This window comes from Excalfactoria chinensis, chromosome 4 (assembly GCF_039878825.1).
Source record: "Excalfactoria chinensis isolate bCotChi1 chromosome 4, bCotChi1.hap2, whole genome shotgun sequence".
NCBI classification, from domain to species: domain Eukaryota; kingdom Metazoa; phylum Chordata; class Aves; order Galliformes; family Phasianidae; genus Excalfactoria; species Excalfactoria chinensis.
This window is the reverse complement of record NC_092828.1, coordinates 4,837,442-4,859,668: the sequence shown is the minus strand read 5'-3', so window position 1 is coordinate 4,859,668 and position 22,227 is coordinate 4,837,442. Positions and strand designations below refer to the sequence as shown.

The window sequence follows — 22,227 nt, the reverse complement described above, 5'->3', positions numbered from 1 at the left end:
AACCAGTGTTGCAGGGAAACTTGGCAAGGGATGGACTGGAGGGTGGAACATTTCTTTCTAGGGACACTGCTTAGTTATATATGTAGCAGAGCAGCTTAGTTATAACATTCCCATTCCTATTAAGTTTGGCTGAGCCAGTTCAACCTCATCTACCTGACAAGAAATTGCTCTTGTTGCCTTTGTGGCAAGGTGAACCAGGTTCAGCACAGTGCATGCCAGAGCCAGTGCATTCTGTATAGCCAGGACCAGAGTGCATGGCGGGTGAAGGGAGTAAAGAGCAGAATCTTTTTGTCAACAGCAAGCTGTTATTTCAGCTACCGTGTAATTTCCTAACGTGTAATTTCAGCTTCGGAGGCAGGATTTAGCACTTGGAATCATACAGTCGCTCTCCCAGCCTGGGTAGTCCGTGCTTCTCTACCCTTCAATGTGGCATTTTGTTAAGGTTGACATCCTGTTGGACAAGGAAAACATCTGTTCAAACAAAGCAGGTTCAAGCATCTGCCTCCGTGCTGAAGCAGAGCTGAGTTTGGCTCCCAGAGAGGCTTTGACAAGGGACAAAAAACGGGCTTGCACACAATGATTTCCATTTGCAGATAGAGCTGGTTGACACCCAAGGGAAATCCATTTCTTGTGCTCTCCCTTTTGTGTACAAGCAACTCTCAGCACACCATGCATTAAATATACTGGGAAAGATTGTTTGGTGCTCACTGGATCTGTAATAAAATGACCAGCTAACCCCCAAAGCACCCTACAGCAGTCACATGCCCTTAATAGCAAGTCACCTGCTCTGTACAGAAAGGTAAGGCCTTAACTCACCCAGATAAGCCTGGCTAATGATAATAGAGTCTTTGTTGAAAGAACACCCCATTGTTCAAAGTCTGCTGTGCCTGCCCAGGGAAAACAAAAGGAAATGTTTCTAGGACCGTTAAAAATCGGGGCAGAATTGGAGAGGTTGGCAACAAAACAAGTCAGTCACGCATAGAATTTGTTTTAAAAGTCAACAGCAGCTTTTGTGTTGTGCAAATAGGATCGTTCCCTGCTCGATGTGCTCTGACCTTGTACCTGCAGCTCCCATCAGCCTCCGTTTCGATTGCAGCATAGAGAAGGGGTTTTTTCTTTCCTGAGATGCCTGTCTTAACTCGGCTGCCAGGTTTGAAAACGGGGAGGTTATGTGCTCCCTGAAATGAGGCTTCCATCAGGTTTTATAGTGCCTTGTGTCTTCTGCTTGGTAACTGCATAGGGTTTTTAGTGATAAGGATGGTGATGCACTGGCACAGGTTGCACAGAGAGGTGCTGATCCCTGGAGACACTCAAGTTCAGGCTGGACGGGGCTCTGAGCACCTGATGGAGCTGTGGATGTCCCCGTTCATTGCAGACGGGTTGGACTGCATGGCTTTTAAGCTCCCTTCCAACATCTCTCCCTTGCAGGGTGTGCCCTTTAGGCACTGCAAGGTCACACTGAACTCTCACCAGCACCCCCAGCCTGTCTCCATAGCAGAGGCACTCCATCCTCATGCTCTGCTCTGGATCCTCTCCAACGTCTCCAGCTCCTTGTGGCGCTGGGGGCTCAGGGGAAACACTTCCGTGCGCCCTACAGGAGAGCTCCAACCATCCCTCGCTACGGACGCCGCGCCGCGTTCTGTCATGCATTGTGGGAGCTGTAGTTCGCGGCTCACCGCACTACAAGTCCCAGCCTCCCGAAGGAGGAGGAGGACGGCGAGGAGGAGGAGGAGGAGGAGTAGGAAGGGAGCCGGCTCGGCCCAGGCCTGCAGCCCGTACGGGAGAGCCCCCCGGGGGCGGGCCGCGGCGGCATGCGGCTCCCCGTCCGGCTCGGCCCGCTCCGCAGCACGCCCCTGGCTGCCCGGCCGCCGGGGAGGGGCAGGGCCAGGGCCAGGGCCGGCGGGCGGAGAGCCTTCAGCCGCGGGCGGCCCGGCGGCACCATGGCTGAGGAGGCCAAGAGGCTGGCAGCCTGCGCGGCGGTGGACAAGCACGTCCAGGTGAGGCACCCGGGGCTTCTCATCCCCTGCCCTCCCTGCGGGGCAGCACGAGTTGGGAGTCACGTCCCGCGCCTCTTAACTTTCCCCGTGCAGATCGCTGCGAGCCGGGCTGGGGGGAAAGCTCGGGTTAAAGCGCCTGTCCCAAAGTTTAGGGTGCTCCGAGCCCTGGATGGGGGTGCTCCCCGTCCTCTGCCGGGCTGTAATCGTCCCCTCCGTGCTCAGGTAGGGCTGGAGCTGCGCAGGCTGATGGAGGGTCAATGGTTAAAGCTGAGCGGTGGTTTATCAGTGTTTGCTGTGCAAGCCGTGTTGCAAGAGCACTGATGAAAGGGCATCGAGGCATTGCCAAGGAGCCCGATGTGAGCATTTAGGGGAGAAAACCTTTGCATTGCCAAGGAGCCCGATGTGAGCATTTAGGGGAGAAAACCTTTGCATTGCCAAGGAGCCCGATGTGAGCATTTAGGGGAGAAAACCTTTGCATTGCCAAGGAGCCCGATGTGAGCATTTAGGGGAGAAAACCTTTTTCCTTCTTGCTGCCCCCAGACCCAGTTGCCATAAATGTTTCACTTATTTTACAGCCTTTCCTTCCTCCTCCAAAGCAGCCTGGTGTGCATCAGCTCCAGGCTGAAAGTGAACCTTGGAGTTGGACACTTTGGGTTTTGCAGCAAAATGCGACTCCTGAGTCTGGGTTGGTTTTGTTAACGATTCAGTAGGCAGCACTGGAAGCAGCAGTGCAATGTTTGCTGTGTGAGTTGGTATGAAGCAATGGTGGAGAAGCAAGTTTGGAGTCCCCACGGAACAGCTATTGCAAAAAAAATCTGCCTCCTCTTCAGCTTCTATCGGGAGGGTGCAGCTGCTTTTTGCAACAGCTCTTTGCGTGGCCGTTGCTATCACTGTTAGCAGAAGGAGCTGTGCAATCTTCGGAAATGCTGGCTTCAAAAACTCTGCTGCAGACTCCATGTGGAAGGTGCTGCTGGGTTGTGGAGGACAAGTCTCTCCTGCTCGACTCTGGCATTGGGGCTGTTATCCTTGCTTGCACCCATCCCAAACTGCAGCTCCTTGGGCAGCCCATGGCAGAACTTATGAGGAACTTGGGGGGATTAGCAAAGGGGAGCTTTTTGTCTCTCCTTCTTTTAAATTAAAGTATGACTGCCACAGTGGACTAGGAGGAAAATGAGGCTCTCACTGTCCCTTTAAGACACTCAAGAAGCTGTCCCAGCCCTTGGAGTTGACGGCAAGGAGTCCAAACTGCCTCATACATGGCCAAAACAAGCCTTGTTCCTCTCCCCTTGCAGCTGCTGTGCTTGGCTTTGGCAGGTGAAACCCAGAAACGCTGGGTGCTGTGTGGTTTCTCCCATAGTAGTGCTGCAAGCATACGGTTGTGACCCGTGGCTTTCCCCTTTTGCAGAGTCACTGTGGTTAGGAAGGGCTGGAGCTGTTGTGTGTTTCTGAGAACTGCTTTGTTTTCCTTCTAAGCTTTCAATGTGCAGAAGTGAGGGAAATCATTAATCCTGGGGGACTGCAATGCTTTGAGCCCCACCTTTCCAGGCAGGCTCATGGCCCAAGAACATTTCAGTTGATTAAAATGCTGTAGCTGTGGCACTGTCCACAACTTGTTGCACATAGAGGATGGTTCCTAAGCTGCTTAACGTCCGAGAAATGACGCTCAGCAACTCTGTGCCTGCAACTCCAGCTGGGTTGAAATTGAGCATCTGAAGTCTCCATCGTGATATTGTGCCTCCTTAAGTCAATTTCAGCTTTGGATCCCATCCAAAGAAGGGGCAATTACACTGAAAACGAGCGTACAAGAGGCGGCAGGTAGCTCTGCCTGGATGGGAGGCTGAGAGGATAATAACCGCAGACTTACATAGAGCATCCTCTTGGGAGGTAATAAATCCTTGCACCCTGTGGCATGCTTTAGAAGCACGTCTGTGTTGTGGATGAGGCCACGGTGATCTGTAAGCCAGACCAGAAGCAGAGAAAGCCCAGGGCTGAGCTGTGATCCTCTCCAGCACACGCTGCCAGGCTCACCCAATCTTTCAAGTGTCGCTGGACTCTCTTGCAGCCAGTTTACGTGCTTCTAGAGCTTGGTGTTCATAATCCTCTAGGAACCGCTGCTCTCCTCTTTGAATCCGTACTGTTTACTAACAATACCGTTGGCAGCAGCCCGGCATTATTACTATGTGGCTTCTATGGGAGATGTTATCTTGAAGTTGTTTCAGCTTTTTTTCCTCTGTGGGTTGTGTGGAGCTCTTGGCTTTCCAGCAGGAGCATTCTGGGTGGAGTGCTGTGTTGCCTATCATTGTGCAGCAGAGCTGATGGTTTCCTATCGCCCGCTTTCAAAAGGAAAAGGCTTGTCCTGTGCCAGGGCTGGGGCTTGTTTCAAAGTTGCTGCTGGCTCACAGCACTCAGAGGCTGAGCTGCCAGTTCCTGTGCAAGCGTGGTGATGTGGGAGTTGTGGAAGTGGTTCTCAGGCTTCTTCCTCTGCACTGGATTTTTGTGGGGGGAGGAAAAGCCCCGCTTTCTTTTTACTGACCTTATCACAGTCCCTCAAGGATTAGTTGGAATTCAAACACTGATGTACTGCTGCTGAGGCTGCCAGTAACCAGCAGTGAGCATGCACTGAACGCCTCAAGAGCCAGAGCACAATGATGCTTAGTGCCTACGTGTCCTCTAAGGAGTGGGTGAGTTGCTTAAAATCTCACAGTCACCCTCTCCTAGACCAAACAGCAGCCCTGCCATGCTGGAGGGAGTTCCTTTCTGTGTCTGAAGCGTGCTAACGCACTTTGTCCCCTTTGCATGTATCCAGAATCCAGAGTCTGTTGGGAAAAGCAGAAGAGGCCTTGTTAACAGCTCTGTTCTGTCTCCCTTTGATTTGCAGAACAACCAAGTCCTTGGCATCGGGAGTGGTTCTACGATTGTCCACGCAGTGCATCGATTAGGTAGGATGCTCCTCTGCTGCAGGAAGTCCTGTTGTCCAGCTGCCCCCCCAGCTAATTGAAAACCAGCCCTAAATGATCAGGACTGGGAGCTCATGCTTTAGGGGTATTCATCCACTGCTTTGTCCTTGAAGCTGAAGGTTCGTGCTGCAAATTGATTGCACGTGGAGACCTGAGCAGGGGATGGTTTCTTTGACTTTGCTTGGCAGGGCTGAGTTTTGCCACCTGTTCTCCCTGGAGGGCCAGGGAATGAACTTTACTGGCACCCACTGCAAATTGGAGCTAAAAACCTTCCGCTTCATTCCAGCTCTGCCATGTCTCGACTTGCTTTGTGGCTTTGGGCCATGCAGCTGCTCTGTTTCTGTTAACCCATTTGTATGCAGCTCATGCTGCTTGCTTACATCCACGATATTCACACTGAGGGTCCTGCTGAGGCGTAAGCAGAACAAGGACTGAAATCTTGCTGTGTCTTTTTTTATACCCTACAGCTAGGTTGATCTGCTGGCCCTTAGGGGCTAGTTAGCTCAAGGGTGTCATTCAGAACATTCCAGCCTCTTTGCAAAATATTCAAGAGAGGTAAATGCAATTTTGCAAAGGGAATGTGAAGATAATTATCATCATGCCTCATTACAGAGGGTATTCAAGTCTAAAGTTTCTTTTTAGCCTTGGGGCTCCTGTTTAGAAGCGGAGCTCAGAGCATCCTGCCTGCACGACCCCAGCTCCTTGGGCAGAGCTGGCTCATAGCAGGGCTTCGAGCTGAGCAAAGGAAACATGGGATCAGGGTGGGACCTGCTTGCTTGCACCCACATCACCCCACGCACAGATTTGTCTGGGAGGTGGCTTGAGAGCTGTCATTCAGCTGTCTGGGTTTGGCTCAGTGTTACAGCCGTTCCCCACTTCAACACTGGATCCATCTCTAAACAAATGCAAGTTTCTGAGTCTACTGAGATCAGAGTTCCCACAGCACAAGGCCCTGTGTATTGCTTTTTAACCCTGGCAGTGGGGTTGCCTTGAAGTTTACAGCCCACCTCTTTGCTCTGTTGGTGACTCTCAGGCTCTTGGCTCATTCCTAAGTATTATATTTGCTAAAATAACATTTTGCCCATAATTGTATCTTAGTAATAGATTTTAGTCATTTGAGGTTAACCTGAGGGAGGAAAGATTTCCTCCCATTTAGCGCAATATTTTATTAGCCATTTGCCTGCTATATATTTAAACGTTTCATAAGAAGTGGACATGATGTCCCCAAGGCAACAAGCCAGAAAACCTCTCAGGCAGCTGCTGCAGCTCTGTGCACAAGGAGCACAGCGAAACCTGTCTAATGGAGCGCAAGTGGGAGTGGGGCTGAGTTCCCAGGTGATGTTTTGCTGACGAAGCACAACCCTTGCTCTGTTGCTGGAGACACAGAGGTTAATGGCTGCGTGTCAGGGGCTGAGTTTAGATGGGTGTTCAAACATATCTGTGAAAGGGGAGCCTTAGCTCTGCAGGGTGGCACCTGTTTGCGCTTTGAGCGTGACTGAGTTATTTGCAAGCCAAGCAAGTAATTGCAGTGATTCAGAGGGGCTGTTCTGAAGTGAGATTTCTTAAAGAGAAAGCTGGTTTGATTTTTATTCTGCAGTGAACAAACCTAATCTTCTGCTTTCTTCCTACAGCTGAGCGGGTTAAACAAGAGAACCTGACAATTGTCTGCATCCCTACATCTTTCCAGGTAAGCTCCTTCCTCCTTGGTTTTGTTCCAGTCCAGGTGCTCACATACGTGGTCGTTCCTTTCACAGTGGTGAACCAAGCACATAATGCAAAAATCTCCTTTGATTCCGTATCAGGCCCTGAAAGCTGTACAAATCTTGGTGCGGGCTTTTGTGTTTTCAAGAGGAGCTTGACTTGAGTGCATCAGCTGGGTTTTGCAAAACATTGCAGAAGAAACATCAGCTTAATTTTTCCTTCACAGTGCACTGTTGCACAGATCAGCTCTTACTAAACTAGTTGAGAAAGGTGGTGGGGAAGAGGGAGAACGTGGCTCTTGGTGATAAAATGTAGAGCTGCTTAGAAAGCTTTTGAGCTGTTTCCATGCCTTCAGGCAAATGGCTTTGCTCTCTCTGCCACATTTCCCTGAGGTGGAAATGTGCTGCTGATAAGCAGCTGTGCACCTTGTTCCCTTAGGGCAGGGAGAGGTGATGTCACCAGCTGGGGGGGGGGACAGAGACCACCTGCAAGGTTTTCAAGGCTAGATGACAGTCCCCCAGTTGGTCAATTGGGTATTAATCCATTTCTTGGTCCTGGTATAGATTCTGGGGCTGTACCTTTGTACCCTGGAGGGCTTATCCTTACTTCTGTTTCATACATGCACTGCAGTGGCAGTCTCTCTTCAATCTAAAGCAATCCCCACCTGGGGATGTCATGTACCATTTGAACCTTGGAAAGTTCCTTTGAGTTCAGTTGTTAGGTCTTACAGAAAATATTGATAAAGATCTCACGGCAGGTGTGGGCTGGAGTCTGCCTTGCCTTGAAGTGTTCGTGTAACATCAGAATTTCTTACCAGTGAAACAACAGGGTTGGTGGTAAAGGGTAGAGGTAGGTCTTCCACCTGCATGAGCACAAATCCCCCCAGCATGGGACTGATTCATATCTTATGCAGCCTCTTAGACCTCATAGAATCTTTAGGGTTATAAAAGGCCACTGAGATCATGTAGTCCAACCTCTACCAATTAGGAGTAAAGCATTCCCAAGTCAGCAAAACAGCATCTTATTTTCGCTATGTACAGGTGTAAATGGCTGCCTGAGGTCACTGGCAAGGAAGAATTGCTTTCAGTGGGCTTTTATTCTTCTCCCTTCCCTGTTGTAAGGTTGGGTTATTCCATCACCATCACTAAAGCTAGTGTCAGGGTAAGTACCCATCCCTTGGCTTTTGCGTTGTTTCTTCTTTTCACCTGGATGCCTGTCAAGAGCACGGAGCGAAGCCGCTATTGGCAATGACCTGTCACCTAATCCCAAAAGGACCCACCCTTCTAGCCAGCTAATGTGGTGCTTTGGACTGTATTGGATTCCCAGTGCTGGGCAATGAGGTTAACCTGGTCGTCTGTGGGTAGGCCAGCGCTGTGCAGTTTCTGCTGCTTTGTCCCCTACTGCGGGAGCTCTGCTTTTGATTCCTGCCAGTCTGCTCTCATCACCTTGCAAGCAGAGAGCCTGAAGGTAGCCACCTCGTTTCCACACTACTGACTCTGAGCCTGTTGAGGGTCCAGCCTGCATGTACAGCACGGCGTTTCTCAATGCTTTCAGTTCCCAGATCTCTGAAATCTTCATACATGAACACCGTATTGTGAATGCAAACCCACTGACGGCAGTCATTTCTATTTTGTGAGCTCTTACGGGGCAAGCCCAGTGCATAGTCTGATCTAGAGCCCACAGCTCTTGGGTTTTAAAACTGCATGCTAAGGAGTGCCACTGTAATGTAAAAGATTGGGGTTGTATCTCACTGCTGGGGCTACTCCTGGCTAATTCTTGTAATTGCTTCCAGGATGCCAATACGTGTAGCTGGTGCACTTTGTTAGCAGGTAAAACCTGAGATGAATTCTAGGCTGTGACACACGTTTTTCTGAATAGCCAAAGTTCAGCCTCGAGAAGAGCTTCGGGCAAGGTGTAATTCAGGCAATGGTTTGTAAGGTGTAAAATTTAACTCAATTCAGCTTCTGTAAGCTTGAACTTCCATTTAAGAAGCCAGTGAATGGACCAAAGGGAGCGTAACTCCAGGTGCTTCGTGTTCTGTTGCCACAAGAGGGAAACTCACAGCCACCAAAGAGCTGTTTCAGGAGATGTTCCCACACGTTTTCTGAGTTATGCTTTTCTTTTTTGCCTTTCTGTTGTTTGTTTCTTTTCATTATGAAAAACACTTTCATTGTTAGTCCCTTTATGATGTCAATATTTCGTTTTCCTGCTCCCGTTTTTCAGCCAAAGGAATTCAGAAGGGACTCAAGGATCCCATACCTGCCTTCATGCTTAAGTACAGGTGTCTCCCACCAGGCTGATAGCCCCATGTTCAGTATGGAGAGACCTGGATGCAGCCCCATCCCTTTGCACCATCTAAGCATTTCAGTTCAAATCAGCATTATTTTGATGAAAAAAATTCTGTTCTGGAAGCATCATTTCCTCCATGCCATACATTTCTGCTGCTGATTGCAGCTTCTCAGCGAGCTCAGGATGCAGCACTGCAGCCCCCATCCATGCGGCAACGAGGAGAACGACATGACAAGTCTGATTTCCTTTCCTGCTGCTGGTAAATAGTGTTTGCTGTGTTCTTGGTGCACAGGCCCGTCAGCTGATCCTGCAGAACGGCTTAACACTAAGTGACCTGGACCGACATCCAGAGGTAAGTGGGACTGCAGGACTGAGACCTTACTGACCTCCCTCTAACCCAGTCCTTCATAAAGCTCGAGGCTCATCTGTCCTAACACCCAGCCTCTCCCCTCTCCTGATGCAGCTCCATGCCGTTCTCCCAGTTAAGTGCTGCCCCTCTGCTCCTTGTGAGGAGCTGTAGGCTGTCCTGAGGCCTCCCCTCAGCCTCCTCTTCTTTAGCCTGAACAAACCAAGGGACCGCTGCTACTCCTCACATCTCTTGCCCTCCAGAGCCTTCACCACCATCATAGACTTCCTTTGGAGGCTCTCTAGTATTCATGTCTTTCTTAGACTGTGGTGCCCCAAACTGCACACAGTACTTGAGGTGAGGCTGCAGATGCTCTAAAATACCAACTGCTGATCGCAGGAGGTGGTCAACAAGGGCAGTGCTCATCTCTGAATGGTCCCTTAAGATGACAAGTAGGATGCTAAGCTGGTGGCCTCCTCTTCCAGCCTGAGGCTTGCTGGCAGGGGATGTTGCATTGCTGAAGTGTTGTCGCAAACATTTTTGCCAGGAAACCCCAGCTGTCATGCTGATACTTAGCTGAGAAGACTGGAGGCTGATGAGACTTGCCTTGCAGGCCAACAGTTGGTTTTGTTTTGTTTCTTTTGCATGCTTGTGGTTGAGCTGGGGCTGGTCTCCTTGGGTGACTGACCAGACACTCATCTCTGGTTGGGCTGGCATAAGCTCCAGTGAACCGGGTGAGGTTTTCACACTGCATTTCTTGTCTTCCTACAGCTTGATGTTGCCATTGATGGAGCGGATGAGGTGGACTCTGATCTTAACCTTATCAAAGGAGGCGGGTAAGCCTTGTTGTCTGTGTGTCTGTACGTGGCACAGGTGCTGGGTGTCCTCTGAGCTGCACTGAGGAACGGGCTGATGTTTTATTGGTTGTTTTTTCTTCTCTTGCAGTGGTTGCTTGACGCAAGAGAAGATAGTTGCAGGATATGCAAAATGCTTCATCGTTATTGCTGATTACAGGTAAAATATTACTATTGGTTGTGTGGAAGTATTTGGATGGCCCTGTGTTAGGCTGCTACAATCCTTCTAGTGTGTCAGGGGAGCAAGAATAGGTGGAAATGAGCTTAACTCCCAGTGCTTCAGCAATTGAATTTGGCTTTTTTTTCCTCCTTAATTTTCATCTCAGCAGGCCTGCTTAGAAGTCAGCAGAGCTTGTTGGGAAAAGGCTGCTCTGCTTTTACTGAGCACAGTGATTGTCAGCGTGGAATAAATTCACCCTTCTGAGCATGCAGCCTCAGGGCTGTTGAAAACTTCCATTCTGCTTGTCCAAAATGTGTCAAAACAGGGCGTATGAGCAGAGCTTCGTGCGCTAAACTGATTGTTCCTACATGAATGCACATGCAAACTGATTGCCATGCCCTCCAGGGCCTTATATCCGAGCGGTCTGCAAGAAAGAATGTGGTGATAAGTGCACTGTTAATGGTGGTGATGATGTAATGTCTGACACTGATCCCTCCTCAAACCTCAGGAAAAAATCAGAGAGCCTCGGGGAGCAGTGGAAGAAGGGAATCCCTATTGAAGTCATCCCCATGGCTTATGTTCCTGTCACCAGAGCCCTGACCAAAAACTTTGGAGGTGCTGCAGAGCTGCGGATGGCTGTTAGCAAAGCAGTAAGTGTCCCTCATCCCTCCGTGCCCAACAGAGCCACCTGAGTGTAGCCAAGAGGAAGATCTTCCATCTGGTTGAATCTGGTTCCTTTAATTGTACTTAATGAACTGCGTGTGTTTAGAAGTTGGGGTTGCTTGTCTAAGTCTTAAGTCTCCCAGATCAAGCAGCTCTGAACAGTGAGAAGAGGGGTGGCTGTTCTATGTCTGAGGGCTGCTCTGTGTCTCTCCTTGGCCACAAACAATCTACTGCATGCCACACAGAGCAAGAGTGGACTAAAAACTGAACCTGCTATGTCTCCACTGTCCTATCCTGGCTTGAACAGTGGGGCTTGACCAATGCATATCATATGGCAAAGGAGGACTGTTTCCAGTTACAGCTGGAGCTAACACTTTTAATATGTTTAATCCCCTGGCCCAAGAGGTTGAGGAGGTATATATAGAAGCCTGAGAAGAGAAAGCCAGTTGTCTCCCATGAACTCAAGACCAGCCTTGCTTGGGGAATGCAGATCCCAATGCTCCAGCATGAGCTGTGTCCTTGGAGGATTCTGTCTCATTCTGTGGTCTTATCCCCTGGTCTTTCCTGCCATGTGTGGGTTACAAACCCTGCTCAGAGTTGCTGAAACGCCTTATTCTCAGCCTGAGCTGTCTCATTGAAAGGACCCAACTTTGGGGCTTGAGAGAGTGCTGGGCACATCTGAGACACCAAAGGCCGTCAGTCCTTCAGCTCCAATACCTCCCTATGGCATGCAATTCCTCTAGTTCTGCTCTTGTGAAAAGGATCCTCTATCCCAGTGATGGGATCATATCAATTTTTTCAGCTTTTCTGTGATTATCTGTGAACTGTAGGCAGAAGAATGAGGAAGGCACAGCTGCCTTGGGCAGTGGTTTGACTTACAGGGTTACTGTTTGTATGGGGCAGTGGACTATGCCCTTATTTACTCAAACGATGACCTTCTCTACACTGTTGCAGCAGGGAGGGCTTCTGTTGTAAGGCTGTGCTTGGTACAACAGGATCTTGTGGTGCTGACATATAGATTTGCTTCCCAGGGCCCCGTGGTGACAGACAATGGGAACTTCATCCTGGACTGGAAGTTTGACAAGGTTCACGAGTGGAGCGAAGTGAATACTGCCATAAAAATGATACCAGGTAATGTCTGTGATGTTAAACACCAAAAACTGGCTAAGACTTGGTCTGTACTACAAATCCCTGACCCTGGGAGCTTGGCTACAAGCATGAGACCTGCTGTCCAGACCAAAGCTGTTTCTGGATCGTTAAGGTCTGCCCAAGGGTGATGAGACTTCATTAGAGCAACACACAAAAGCTTGCTCAGCCCCATCCAGATATCTTGGCTGGATATTTTGATGAAAATCTGCTCTTGAATCCGGTTGGCTTTTGAGTGCATCTTATGTATTTTGAGTTAATCCCAGGTAGCTGTCTGTGCACAGCAGAGCTACCATTGGCTTCACTGCTCTTTGTGTCTTACCAGAGCACATTGAAACAGGTTGGGATCCTGTAGCACAAACCTCCATGCCTGCACAAAGTAGCACCATGATTAGAATACATCAGGCAGAATCCATGGGTTTCGGCTGAGTGAAGTGTCCCTGGTTACTTCAAGCTGCTTCTGTTTGTAAGCTTTGCTTCCCTCAATGCTTATTAGAAGGCTGATTTGCTGAAAACACACCCATTTCCTTTTCCCTGGATCTAGGAGCAAACTGCTGGTATGTTACCTCTTCCTTGGCTTGTCCTAATGTCTTTGCAGTCTGAATTACCTGGCACTTGCTCACAACCGACAGTAGATGGCAGGTTAAGACCTTTGGCAAGAGCTGATCTAAACAAGCCAGTGTCTGATGTAAATAGACTGGTGGGTGCTGCTAGTCTGGGCTGTCCCTGGTGCAGTGCTCTGTACCCTAATGCAGTTGTAGTCTATGGCTATACAAACGTGTTTTATTAGAGCTCTTTATGTGCACAAGAGAAACAATGGTTGGTTCCGCAGAAACAAAACACAGCATCTTTTTCATGGGCTCCTTGTATCCCTCAGCCAAGAGGGATGAAAGGGAAATAGACAGGTTGGAGGTGGTTTCAGCACACCATAGTTTAACCATGAGCTCAGAAATGAGCCTGCTAAGAGGAAAAGAGCATCTTCCCTATCCAGAAGTGGAAGAGCATAATTGTTAAAGCCTGGATATAGTGATGGTAGGAGGACTCTGTGCGCTTTGTACACTTCTTTTTTTCAGCCTTCTTGGACTGTGTTCATCTGGTAGGAATTGGATTTGGGGTTTGGCTGTGCAAGCAACCAATATGTGTGCTTACCAACCAATGAGTGCTTACATACAGGTCCTGGATTGCAGCAGGAGTTGTTGGTGAAATGAGGGCTTGCCCAGCGTACTTGGCTCTGAGTGCTGGTGGCCTCTGCCTCTGGGGGCCTTGGCAAGCTGTGCCAAGCCACGTGTGTTAGCAAGCAGCCACCTGAAAGGACTCTGAGTGCTGCAGAGCTGTGCATCACTGTGAACTGCCAGCATTAGAGTTGTATGAGGATTTAATGTGCCTCAAAACAGAGGTAATGACATCCCCAGGCTGTTTTTTTTCCTCTGTGTAAGGAAAGACCAACTGCATGAGCAAAACTTTGATGCTCTTCTTTTTTTGTTTTCTCTCTTCTTTGGTCTTTGGCTTCAAACCCATCTTGCCCTTAACTCCTCTTAATGTGATTAACTTCTCGTGGGCTTTTCTGCAGCCCTGGAGGTTTCATACAAACCCATGTGGCTGGATCATGTCTTCCATCTGCTTGGTTTCGAAGCTGTTAGCCTGGGTGGTTGCAGGATCTGACTGTGACTCAGTGACCACTATGAGGTTAAGAGCACACAGTAGTTATGTAATAAAATTCAACCAAAAGTACATCTGTTAATGGGCCACAAATTGCAGAAGTACTATCAGATCTGCTTTGTCTTAACATTGTTCCTTACTTTGTGGAGAGAGTTTCCTCTGCAGTCAGCTGTGAGGAAAAGACTTCCCAGATGCTCCCTGTGTGGCTGATGAAATATCATCCAAGTCAGACACCTCTCAGAAGATTCCAGCACTGGGGTGGCTCTGGAACTAATTCATAGAATCACAGAATCACGGGATGGCCTGGGTTGTAAAGAACCACAATGATCATACACTTTCAACCCCCTGCTATGGGCAGGGTCACCAACCAGCAGACCAGGCTGCCCAGAGCCACATCCAGCCTGGCCTTGAATGCCTGCAGGGATGGGGCATCCACAGCCTCCTTGGGCAACCTGTTCCAGTGCATCACCACCCTCTGGGTGAAAATCTTCCTTTTAATATCCAACCTAAACCTTCCGTGTCTCAGTTTAAAACCATTCCCCCTTGTCCTGTTACTATCCACCCGCACAAACAGTCGTTCCCCCTCCTGTTGATATGCTCCTTTCATGTACAGGAAGTCCACAATGAGGTCTCCCTGGATCCTTCTCTCCCAAGCTAAACAAGGCCAGTTCCCTCAACCTTTCATCATAGGAGAGGTGCTCCAGCCCTCTGATCATCTTAGTGGCCCTCCTCTGGATGCGCTCCAAGAGTTCCATGTCCTTCCTGTCCCCAGGCCTTGATGTAGTACTGCAGATGGGGCCACCCAAGAGCTGAGTAAATGGGGACAATCACTTCCTTCTCCCTGCTGGCCACCCCTTTTTAATGCAGCCCAGAACACAGTTGGCCTTCTGGGCTGCAAGCACACACTGCTGGCTCACATCCATCTTCTTGTCCACCAGGCCCCCCAAATCCTTCTCTGCAGGGCTGCTCTCAAGGAGATCTTCCCCCAGTCTGTATAAATACCTGGAATTGCCCCAACCCAAGTGCAGCACCAAGTGCAGAACCTCATTTGGTTAACGTGGGCCCACTTCTCCAGCCTGCCCAGGTCCCTCTGGATGGCTTAATTAGCTAACTGGCTCATGAACTCTTGTTCCCAGGTGTGGTGGAGACGGGGCTGTTCATCGACATGGCGGAGGTGGTGTATTTCGGCATGGAGGACGGTTCGGTCAGCGTGCGGGAGAAGCAGCCTCGCTGATGGTGGCAATTCTGCCTGCTCTGCTTTGCCTTCAGTCAGTTTGATTCAGCTGTCGTAACGGTGCCAACCTGACGTTATGCCTTAACGAGCTGCGGTTATCACAGCAGGTGGGTGGGGAGTTGATCAGAACCCGCTGATATGATACCGAATGTCTTTTTTTTTTAAAAAAAAAACAAAACAACAAAAAAAAAATGTTCTATTTCCAGATATATAGAGATATATTTTTACTTTACAAGAATGTCGTCCTTTTTTTAACGAATCAGTTAAGAACGAATTGCTTTAACGTTTTTATTTTCTTTTCTAAGGAATATTGACCAAAAAAAAAAAAAAAAAAGAAATAAAAGAATACTTTTTGGGATTCTTTTATGGTTCTTTTTGTTTGTTTTGTTTCATTTTTCCTTTTTTTTTTTTTTTTTTTTTGTGCTGAACTTGAACCCTCCTGGTCACTCATAGTGCTCCGTGATTGATATTACGATCCTAATAAATCATCCTTAGCCAATCTGGTTGGGAGGATGATGATGTGCGTAATGGGAGCACGCATCCAGTTGGGACCTACCGATGCCTTATTTGGAACCTTTTTGGTTCAGTATTTTATGCCTTTTATTTTTCTATACCACTGTTTTTTAATAGTTCGGGACATCTAGTTCATCCTCAGTGCACACGACAAATCTCTGAGCGTAGGGACATTGTGCTCTCTGCATCCCTGTGTCTGGGACATGAATAAGGGCCTTCTGGGAGCTTCTGTGGAAGAGATGTTCATCCTTTGAGCCAAATTCTGTCCTACAACTGCACTGTACCTCTGATTAAAGTCTGTTCCAGTAGCTGGAGATGTTCAGGATTTCATCCTTGTATAATGAGAGCAGAACTGGGCACTTGATGAAGTTTACAAAAGCACATCTGAGCATTTTAGGGCAGTGTTCAGTGAGAAATTGTTTGGTTTGCAATGAAGGTTAATTGTCACCTCTCACAGCTGGTTGATTAGAAGAAGGATAGAGTGGAATGCAAAGGAAAACCGAGTCTTCCTGCCTAAATTGACCATATGTAGCAGGAGATAGACACTCGTTCAATATACTGTTCTCTGTGTATAGGTGCTTTGCATGATTCCAGTGTCAAAATGCAAGCCCTCTTTTTGTGTTACAGACATCGAAATAAAGAGCTGTTATAACAGGCGTGGTGGTAATTTCATTATTATGGCGACTGTTTTGGGAACGACACAAAATAATTGTTGAGAGTAACTTGTGCTCTGGCTCCATGAAAAGTTTCTGTCTGCATTTTCCCCTCATGTGGGTGCTTCATCCTGATCCTGTTGCATTTGATTTCTTTTTCCTTAAGGTAAACACACTACATTATCTTAAAGTAACCAGATTCTCTAACCATCACTTGTCAGTTGCAGCACTTCCTATGCACCTGTCTTAAATCTGCATGTCTGAAACCTGCGTGTGGAAACCATTTTTGCCTTTCTTTATGTTTTGCCTTTCCTGCACATTCATCCTGTTAATTGTGAAGCTCTTCGTACTGACCAAACTGGCCACCATCCAACCAACAACTTGCTGGAAGTGCTGAAGTTTCTCTCCTTGCAAATCTGATGCTGCTGAAGCTGTTCACAAAATCACGACTCCGTCTGGATTGCCACGGGCTGTTTTCTGATAGTCTTGGGCTCCTAATGTAATCCTACATAAACAGAGAGCAATCAAGCAAAACTTTGTGAGGAAGCTTCTTCTCACACAGCACGCTTCTGAAAATGAGATTAGCAGGAGGAGTGTTGCTGTTGACTCTCTGAAGTCAGACAGCCCCTTCTCAAAAAGCCAATGAAACCATTACAGCACCATTTCTTTCTGGCCTCGAACCAAATATGATCTCATTCAGCTCTGTGCTTAGCAGGGGCTCGTTAAATCTAAGCCTGAACGCAGCAGGTCTAATTCTTCAGCTTCTCCGGGTGCTTAAGATGCTTGTGGCACAGCCTGGTACTTCTGTGACAGCTTTCTCTGCTGGGGGATCTTCGAGCAGGTCTCAGGCTGTGGGCTACCTGTGCATTTCAGTGTACTACAGGGTTAGAATTAAAAGTGCTGGAGAAAGATTGGCGTCTGAACTGGTTCTGGAGGTTTTGTGCAGATTTTGGTGCAGATCCCCTTCTCACCAACTCAGGGCAATGGAAAAGGTTGCCCAAAAAGCCTGTGGATGCCCCATCCCTGCAGGTGTTCGAGGCCTGGTTGGATGCGGCCCTGGGCAGCCTGGGCTGGTATTAAATGTGGAAGTTGGTCACCCTGCCTGTGACGGGGGGGTTGGAGCTTCATGATCCTTGAGGTCCCTTCCAACCTGGACCATTCTGTGATGCTGGTGGGGCTTTGGGCAACCTGACCTGGTGGGAGATGTGACTGCAAATGACAGGGAGTTGGAGTTGGATGGCGTTTCAGGTCCTTTCCCACCCTTCCCTGATGCAACTCCATGCCATTCTCCATTGTTGTCACCAGAGAGCACCTCACCTGTAGGCTGTCCTGAGGCCTCCCCTCAGCCTTCTCTTCTTTAGACAGAACAAACCAAGGGGTCTCATCTGCTCTTCATACACATTACCTTCTAGGAGCTTCAGCATCTCCACAGCCCTCCTTTGGATGCTCTCCAGTGGTTTGATATCCTTATATTGCATCCCCAAACCTGTTCACAGTGCTTGAGGTGTGGCCACATCAATGTAGCATAACGCAATCCCTTCCCTTGCTTTCCTTTCAGTTGTGTTTGCTGCGTTTGATTTTAACATCTTTGGTTTTGGTTTGACTTCCATTTTTTAAGCCGCTTTCCAGAACAGCCTCAAGAAGCCCGTTGTAACAACTCTTGTAACGGCAAGAGATGTCCTTTCAGTGCCCAAGGCAGGGGAGCTGTGACTATTTAGGGTGCGATGTCACAGCATTCCCTGTCACCCTTCCCTGTTACCCAATGCATTCCACTGTGAGAGGTTGCAATCCATCCTTGCACGCGAACCCTGGCATTGCTTTCTGCACTGTGGGTAATGCACAGCTGACTGGCCATTAACACTGAATTATGGATGAGCTCGGCCTTGGAGATAACAAACATTTCTAGGAAGATCAACAACAGCAGTAAAATTAATGAGGAAAAGAGGTGATAAAGCAGTAATATCATTCAAAAAGAAAGAAAAGAGAAAAGAACAGCAATACAGATATGATATAAGTGCTTCAGGTACGACTGAATTACCTTTGGTTAGCAGGTTATCTAATTAAGCTGAATTAACTAAGGAGAAATAAATTAAGAGTTTAGATAAAGTAATTCACCTCGTTACATGTTATCAAACAAGTGTTTCCATCTGTCAGGTTTTTATTATTGTCTCTGTAGGTCTCGCTTCATGATCTGATATAATTATTGCACTGTGGAACCTGACATAGAAGGAAATGGAAATAATTAAGCAGGCAGCACAGAGTATGTCTGCTCCACGTATGAAATGAAATGATTCCAACCCAAGTGATAAAGAGAACATGAGCGCATTATAACCAGTGAGAAAAATGAGCTGTAATGAGTATTAGTAAAGTAAAATGAGAGTTAATATTCTTTAACCGTAGAGCCAGAGCCATCTTGCAAACAAGGAAAGCCTCTTTGCTTATCTAGATGAAAACAGTAAGTCTGGAGGAGCTGGTAATATCCAGTTTAACCTGGGATGTTGAGTTAGGAATGTTCTTTAATCATTCCAAATTCCAAGTTAATCTGATGCCGTATCAGTAGAAACATGAACGTAAATTCAGTCACGCATAAAAACATCACGGAAAGCCAAAGTGTCTGCAATTGGGGTCATCTCTTCTCTGTGCACCAGCACCAACCTCCTCATTCCCTCATGGTGCTCTTCCAGTGCAAGGCTGATTAAAAAAAATACTAAGCTCAAAGGTCAAAATCACTAATTATACATAAATCCCCTTAAAACATTTTCAAGGCCTTAATTTCAGTAGCTCGTAAGTTATTTGCTTGCTACAGCGCACAGTCTTCTGCTAACGAGGTTCTAATAAACCATCCAGTTTAATTTCAGCACAACGTGGTTGGAAATGACAAATGAAATTGAAAGTCACCACTGTAAATCCAGACAGTTCACTGTGATGTTTTTCTTACTACCTTAATTCCTTGCTTGAAGAAAGAGCCTTGCCTACCTCATATCCTTAATAGAGTGTAGCTTTTCAGAGAGGATCTTGCCATTCTCTTCTTGACTTTGTGTATAGATTAGTGAGGATTGGACCAGCCCAGCAAAGAATCCAAATCTATCAGCTCCTTACTAAAATCTTGCATACCAAAATTCTTCTATAATTGGAGAGCAAGTCATTATTTAACATTGTTCTCTGCTGAGATGGTAAGAGGTACAAAGGGCCTCCATTTCAAACCCACCCTGTGACTTGGGCCACTCAGCCCAAAGCTTGTAGCACTTGCATGGGGTTGTTGGGACTGAAGTGTAACATTTCTGGGTTAAATAAATTCTGGACTACGTATTCATTGAAAAAGAGGGAAAAGAAATGTGATTAACTTTCTGGTTTTCATTTGGCTACTGCAGTGTGATAGTGCCCATTCTGCAGGTGCTCTGAGGTGGATAGTGATGATGCCTTTCCTAAGTGAAATGCATTCAGTGGAGACATTCATGCCCCAAGGCCAACACTTACTGCTTGAAGAATACAGACAATATCTTAGGGATGTTATTTACAGGATCGATATTGCTATTTAGCCAGACAGCTGCAAAGCATGGATGAATACCATCTGCTCTAATACATTTCTCTGTCTATCGATCTCTCTCTGCATGTGTTTTGCTGATCAAACAGAGAAAGCAGGAACAGGAGCAACTTATTCCTACTTTTACTGCATCAGTAATAGCATTTGTCCATATAACTTGCCACTCAAAAGCTACGTGTGCAGCTTGAGCAAACATGGAGCCCTATGGAAAGAGCCAAGTTGGCTCACCCCATCTATTATAGACAGGACCTGACCCCTCTGGCGCACCTACCCCAGTCCCAGAGCCCAATCCTTATCATACTGCCTTTCAGGGTACAGGAAATGTTTAGAACTCACGCTGCTGCTGCTTTTTGAATGGGTAGGAGGGATGCTTGAGTTTCCTTCTGCAGTGCTCCCATCCACTGAAAGTCTGCTCAGTAGAAATCTCTTAGGGTGGTTAATTCTCAGCCATCTTGACAGCTTAAAGGCAGGAAACTGAACTGGAGTCGGTGGCACAGCTAAGATTAAAAAAACCCCAACAGACACAAACCCCTCGACTTATGCTGTATGATAGAATCAGAGAATCACAGAATGAAAAGGACCTCAAAGATTATCGAGTTTCAGCCCCCCTGCCATGTGCAGGGTCGCCAACCACCAGACCAGGCTGCCCAGAGCCACATATATATAGAGAGTCCTATACCAAGCTAGTAAAGTCTCAGTTTTTCATCTGAATTCAAACTTAGTCTGTATTGCTCCTTTGAGAACTTGTCCCACCAGCACCTGCAGGACGTACACTAACAACTAAATATATATATATACAAATAAAAACAGTACTTTGGAATCTGTCATTTACACCACCGTAAGTGAGTAAAGGAGGTTCAGTCTTGCTCTCTTTAGAGCTGCTGACTTGAAGACCCAAAAGAACAACACAACACAGTGGATGCAGTACCCGAGGGAATACAAATGGCTTCTGAACTGGTTTTAATCTGAATTCTAGCTCTTCTCAGTGAGCTGCCAGTGGACCCTGGGCAGCCTGATCTCATGGTTGGTAACTCTGCCCAGGGTGGTGGCATTTCACTACTCAGTGCTGCTGCCAATCCCTGCAGCATCAACAGAAGAGATGTTCAAAGACAGGAGTGTATAAAACGCATCTTTGTCCCTCCCCAGGAAAGCAACTCTCTGTAGCATCAAGGCGGATCTGAGAAGACCTGAACAGGCTTTTTGCCTTTTAATGGCGTCAACAGCTTATTTGTAACACTCCCATTGATTTTACCTAACGCTGTCGGGGCTCTCTCACAGCAGTGATGCTGCAAATCGATGTTCAGGTTATAACTATGGCAGTGTTGCACTCAGCAGCAGAACTCCTAATGATCTTGAAGCAGATAGATTTTCCCTAGCAATTACCCTATCCACAGCAGCATCTGGTCATAACACGGACAGTAACTCCATGCACCTGCAGTACACACACACAGTCCATCCGCGTGAGTACAGAAGTGTATTGCAGGCATTAATTTTTCCCACCCACCTCCACCTGCATTTTCCAAACATTAAGGCCAGAATCCTTTCACTTACAGCTCTGTAAGACAAATAAGCCTGTTGGCTTTTAGGATATTTGGCATTATTTTACAATGATTTTACTGTAAGTATAGTAATGGCACTGGCACAGGTTGCCCAGAGAGGTGGTTGATGCCCCGTCCTTGGAGACACTCAAGGTCAGGCTTGATGGGGCTCTGAGCACCTGATGGAGCTGTAGGTGTCCCTGCTCATTGCAGGGCAGTTGGACCAGATGGCCTCCGAAGGGTCCCTTCAAAGCCTTCTGTGACTGTGTGATTTTGGGGTGTTGATGTTGCTGCAGTGTCACATGGCTGCTTGGAGCCAGCATGAGCTCAGTGGGGCTTCCTGGCAGGGAACGGGGATAACAAGGACACATCAAGGAGTAATTAGAAGAACGGATAAATTAACATGAACAAATCGCTGCCCATTGCTAAAACTGAAGAAAAAAACACTGGATTCAACCCTTTTCCAAGACCATCAATAAAATAAAATCTTCACGTATGTAATTCAAGTGTATCTTATATATCTTTAGAATAGCTCTGTATTTTTGTCGTAGCACTAATTGCAACCGAATGTGATACTTTCCACATACAATTAGGCAACATCCAAATCTGTGATGAATACACGTGCCTGCTCACTCAAGATGCCAAAGTTCTTTAAGACAGATTAAGTAGAACACCTTAAAATAATGATTACGCTGGGAATATGACTGAAGTCCAGCAAATAATTGATAAAAGGGAAGAAAATATTTAACTTCCCCATGGCTTTCCTCTTGGAAGTACATATTTATAGTTGACTTGTCATCATTGACTAATTAAGATCTATGAATATGACAGCGATCTGAGATATGATTACAGCCCTTGCTCTCCTTCGCACAGTATTGTTAATTTGCTTGTTTCTCTGCAGACCATTAAGATGATGCATATATCTGTGCATCAGCTATTTGTTTTAGCTATTGCTTAGCTATGCACCAGCTAT

General features: G+C 47.3%; 1 protein-coding gene across 1 annotated transcript; it reads left to right on the top strand.

The window, feature by feature from the left end:
• The first annotated feature begins 1,712 nt into the window (after positions 1-1,712).
• RPIA (ribose 5-phosphate isomerase A) lies at positions 1,713-16,175 on the top strand. The gene is made up of 9 exons (XM_072335156.1): positions 1,713-1,997; positions 4,876-4,936; positions 6,586-6,641; positions 9,237-9,296; positions 10,062-10,126; positions 10,236-10,304; positions 10,813-10,954; positions 11,999-12,098; positions 14,909-16,175. The coding sequence occupies exons 1-9, from the start codon at positions 1,812-1,814 to the stop codon at positions 15,004-15,006; spliced, it is 837 nt and encodes a 278-aa protein (XP_072191257.1). The 5' UTR covers positions 1,713-1,811; the 3' UTR covers positions 15,007-16,175.
• The last annotated feature ends 6,052 nt before the right edge of the window (positions 16,176-22,227 follow it).

Bases quoted from the DNA above. Each gene is read 5' to 3' on its own strand.
- RPIA (XM_072335156.1), top strand. From the start codon at position 1,812: ATGCGGCTCCCCGTCCGGCTCGGCCCGCTCCGCAGCACGCCCCTGGCT. The intron at 4,937-6,585 runs GTAGGATGCTCC...TTCTTCCTACAG, and splicing joins CCACGCAGTGCATCGATTAG to CTGAGCGGGTTAAACAAGAG. The intron at 10,955-11,998 runs GTAAGTGTCCCT...TTTGCTTCCCAG, and splicing joins GGATGGCTGTTAGCAAAGCA to GGCCCCGTGGTGACAGACAA.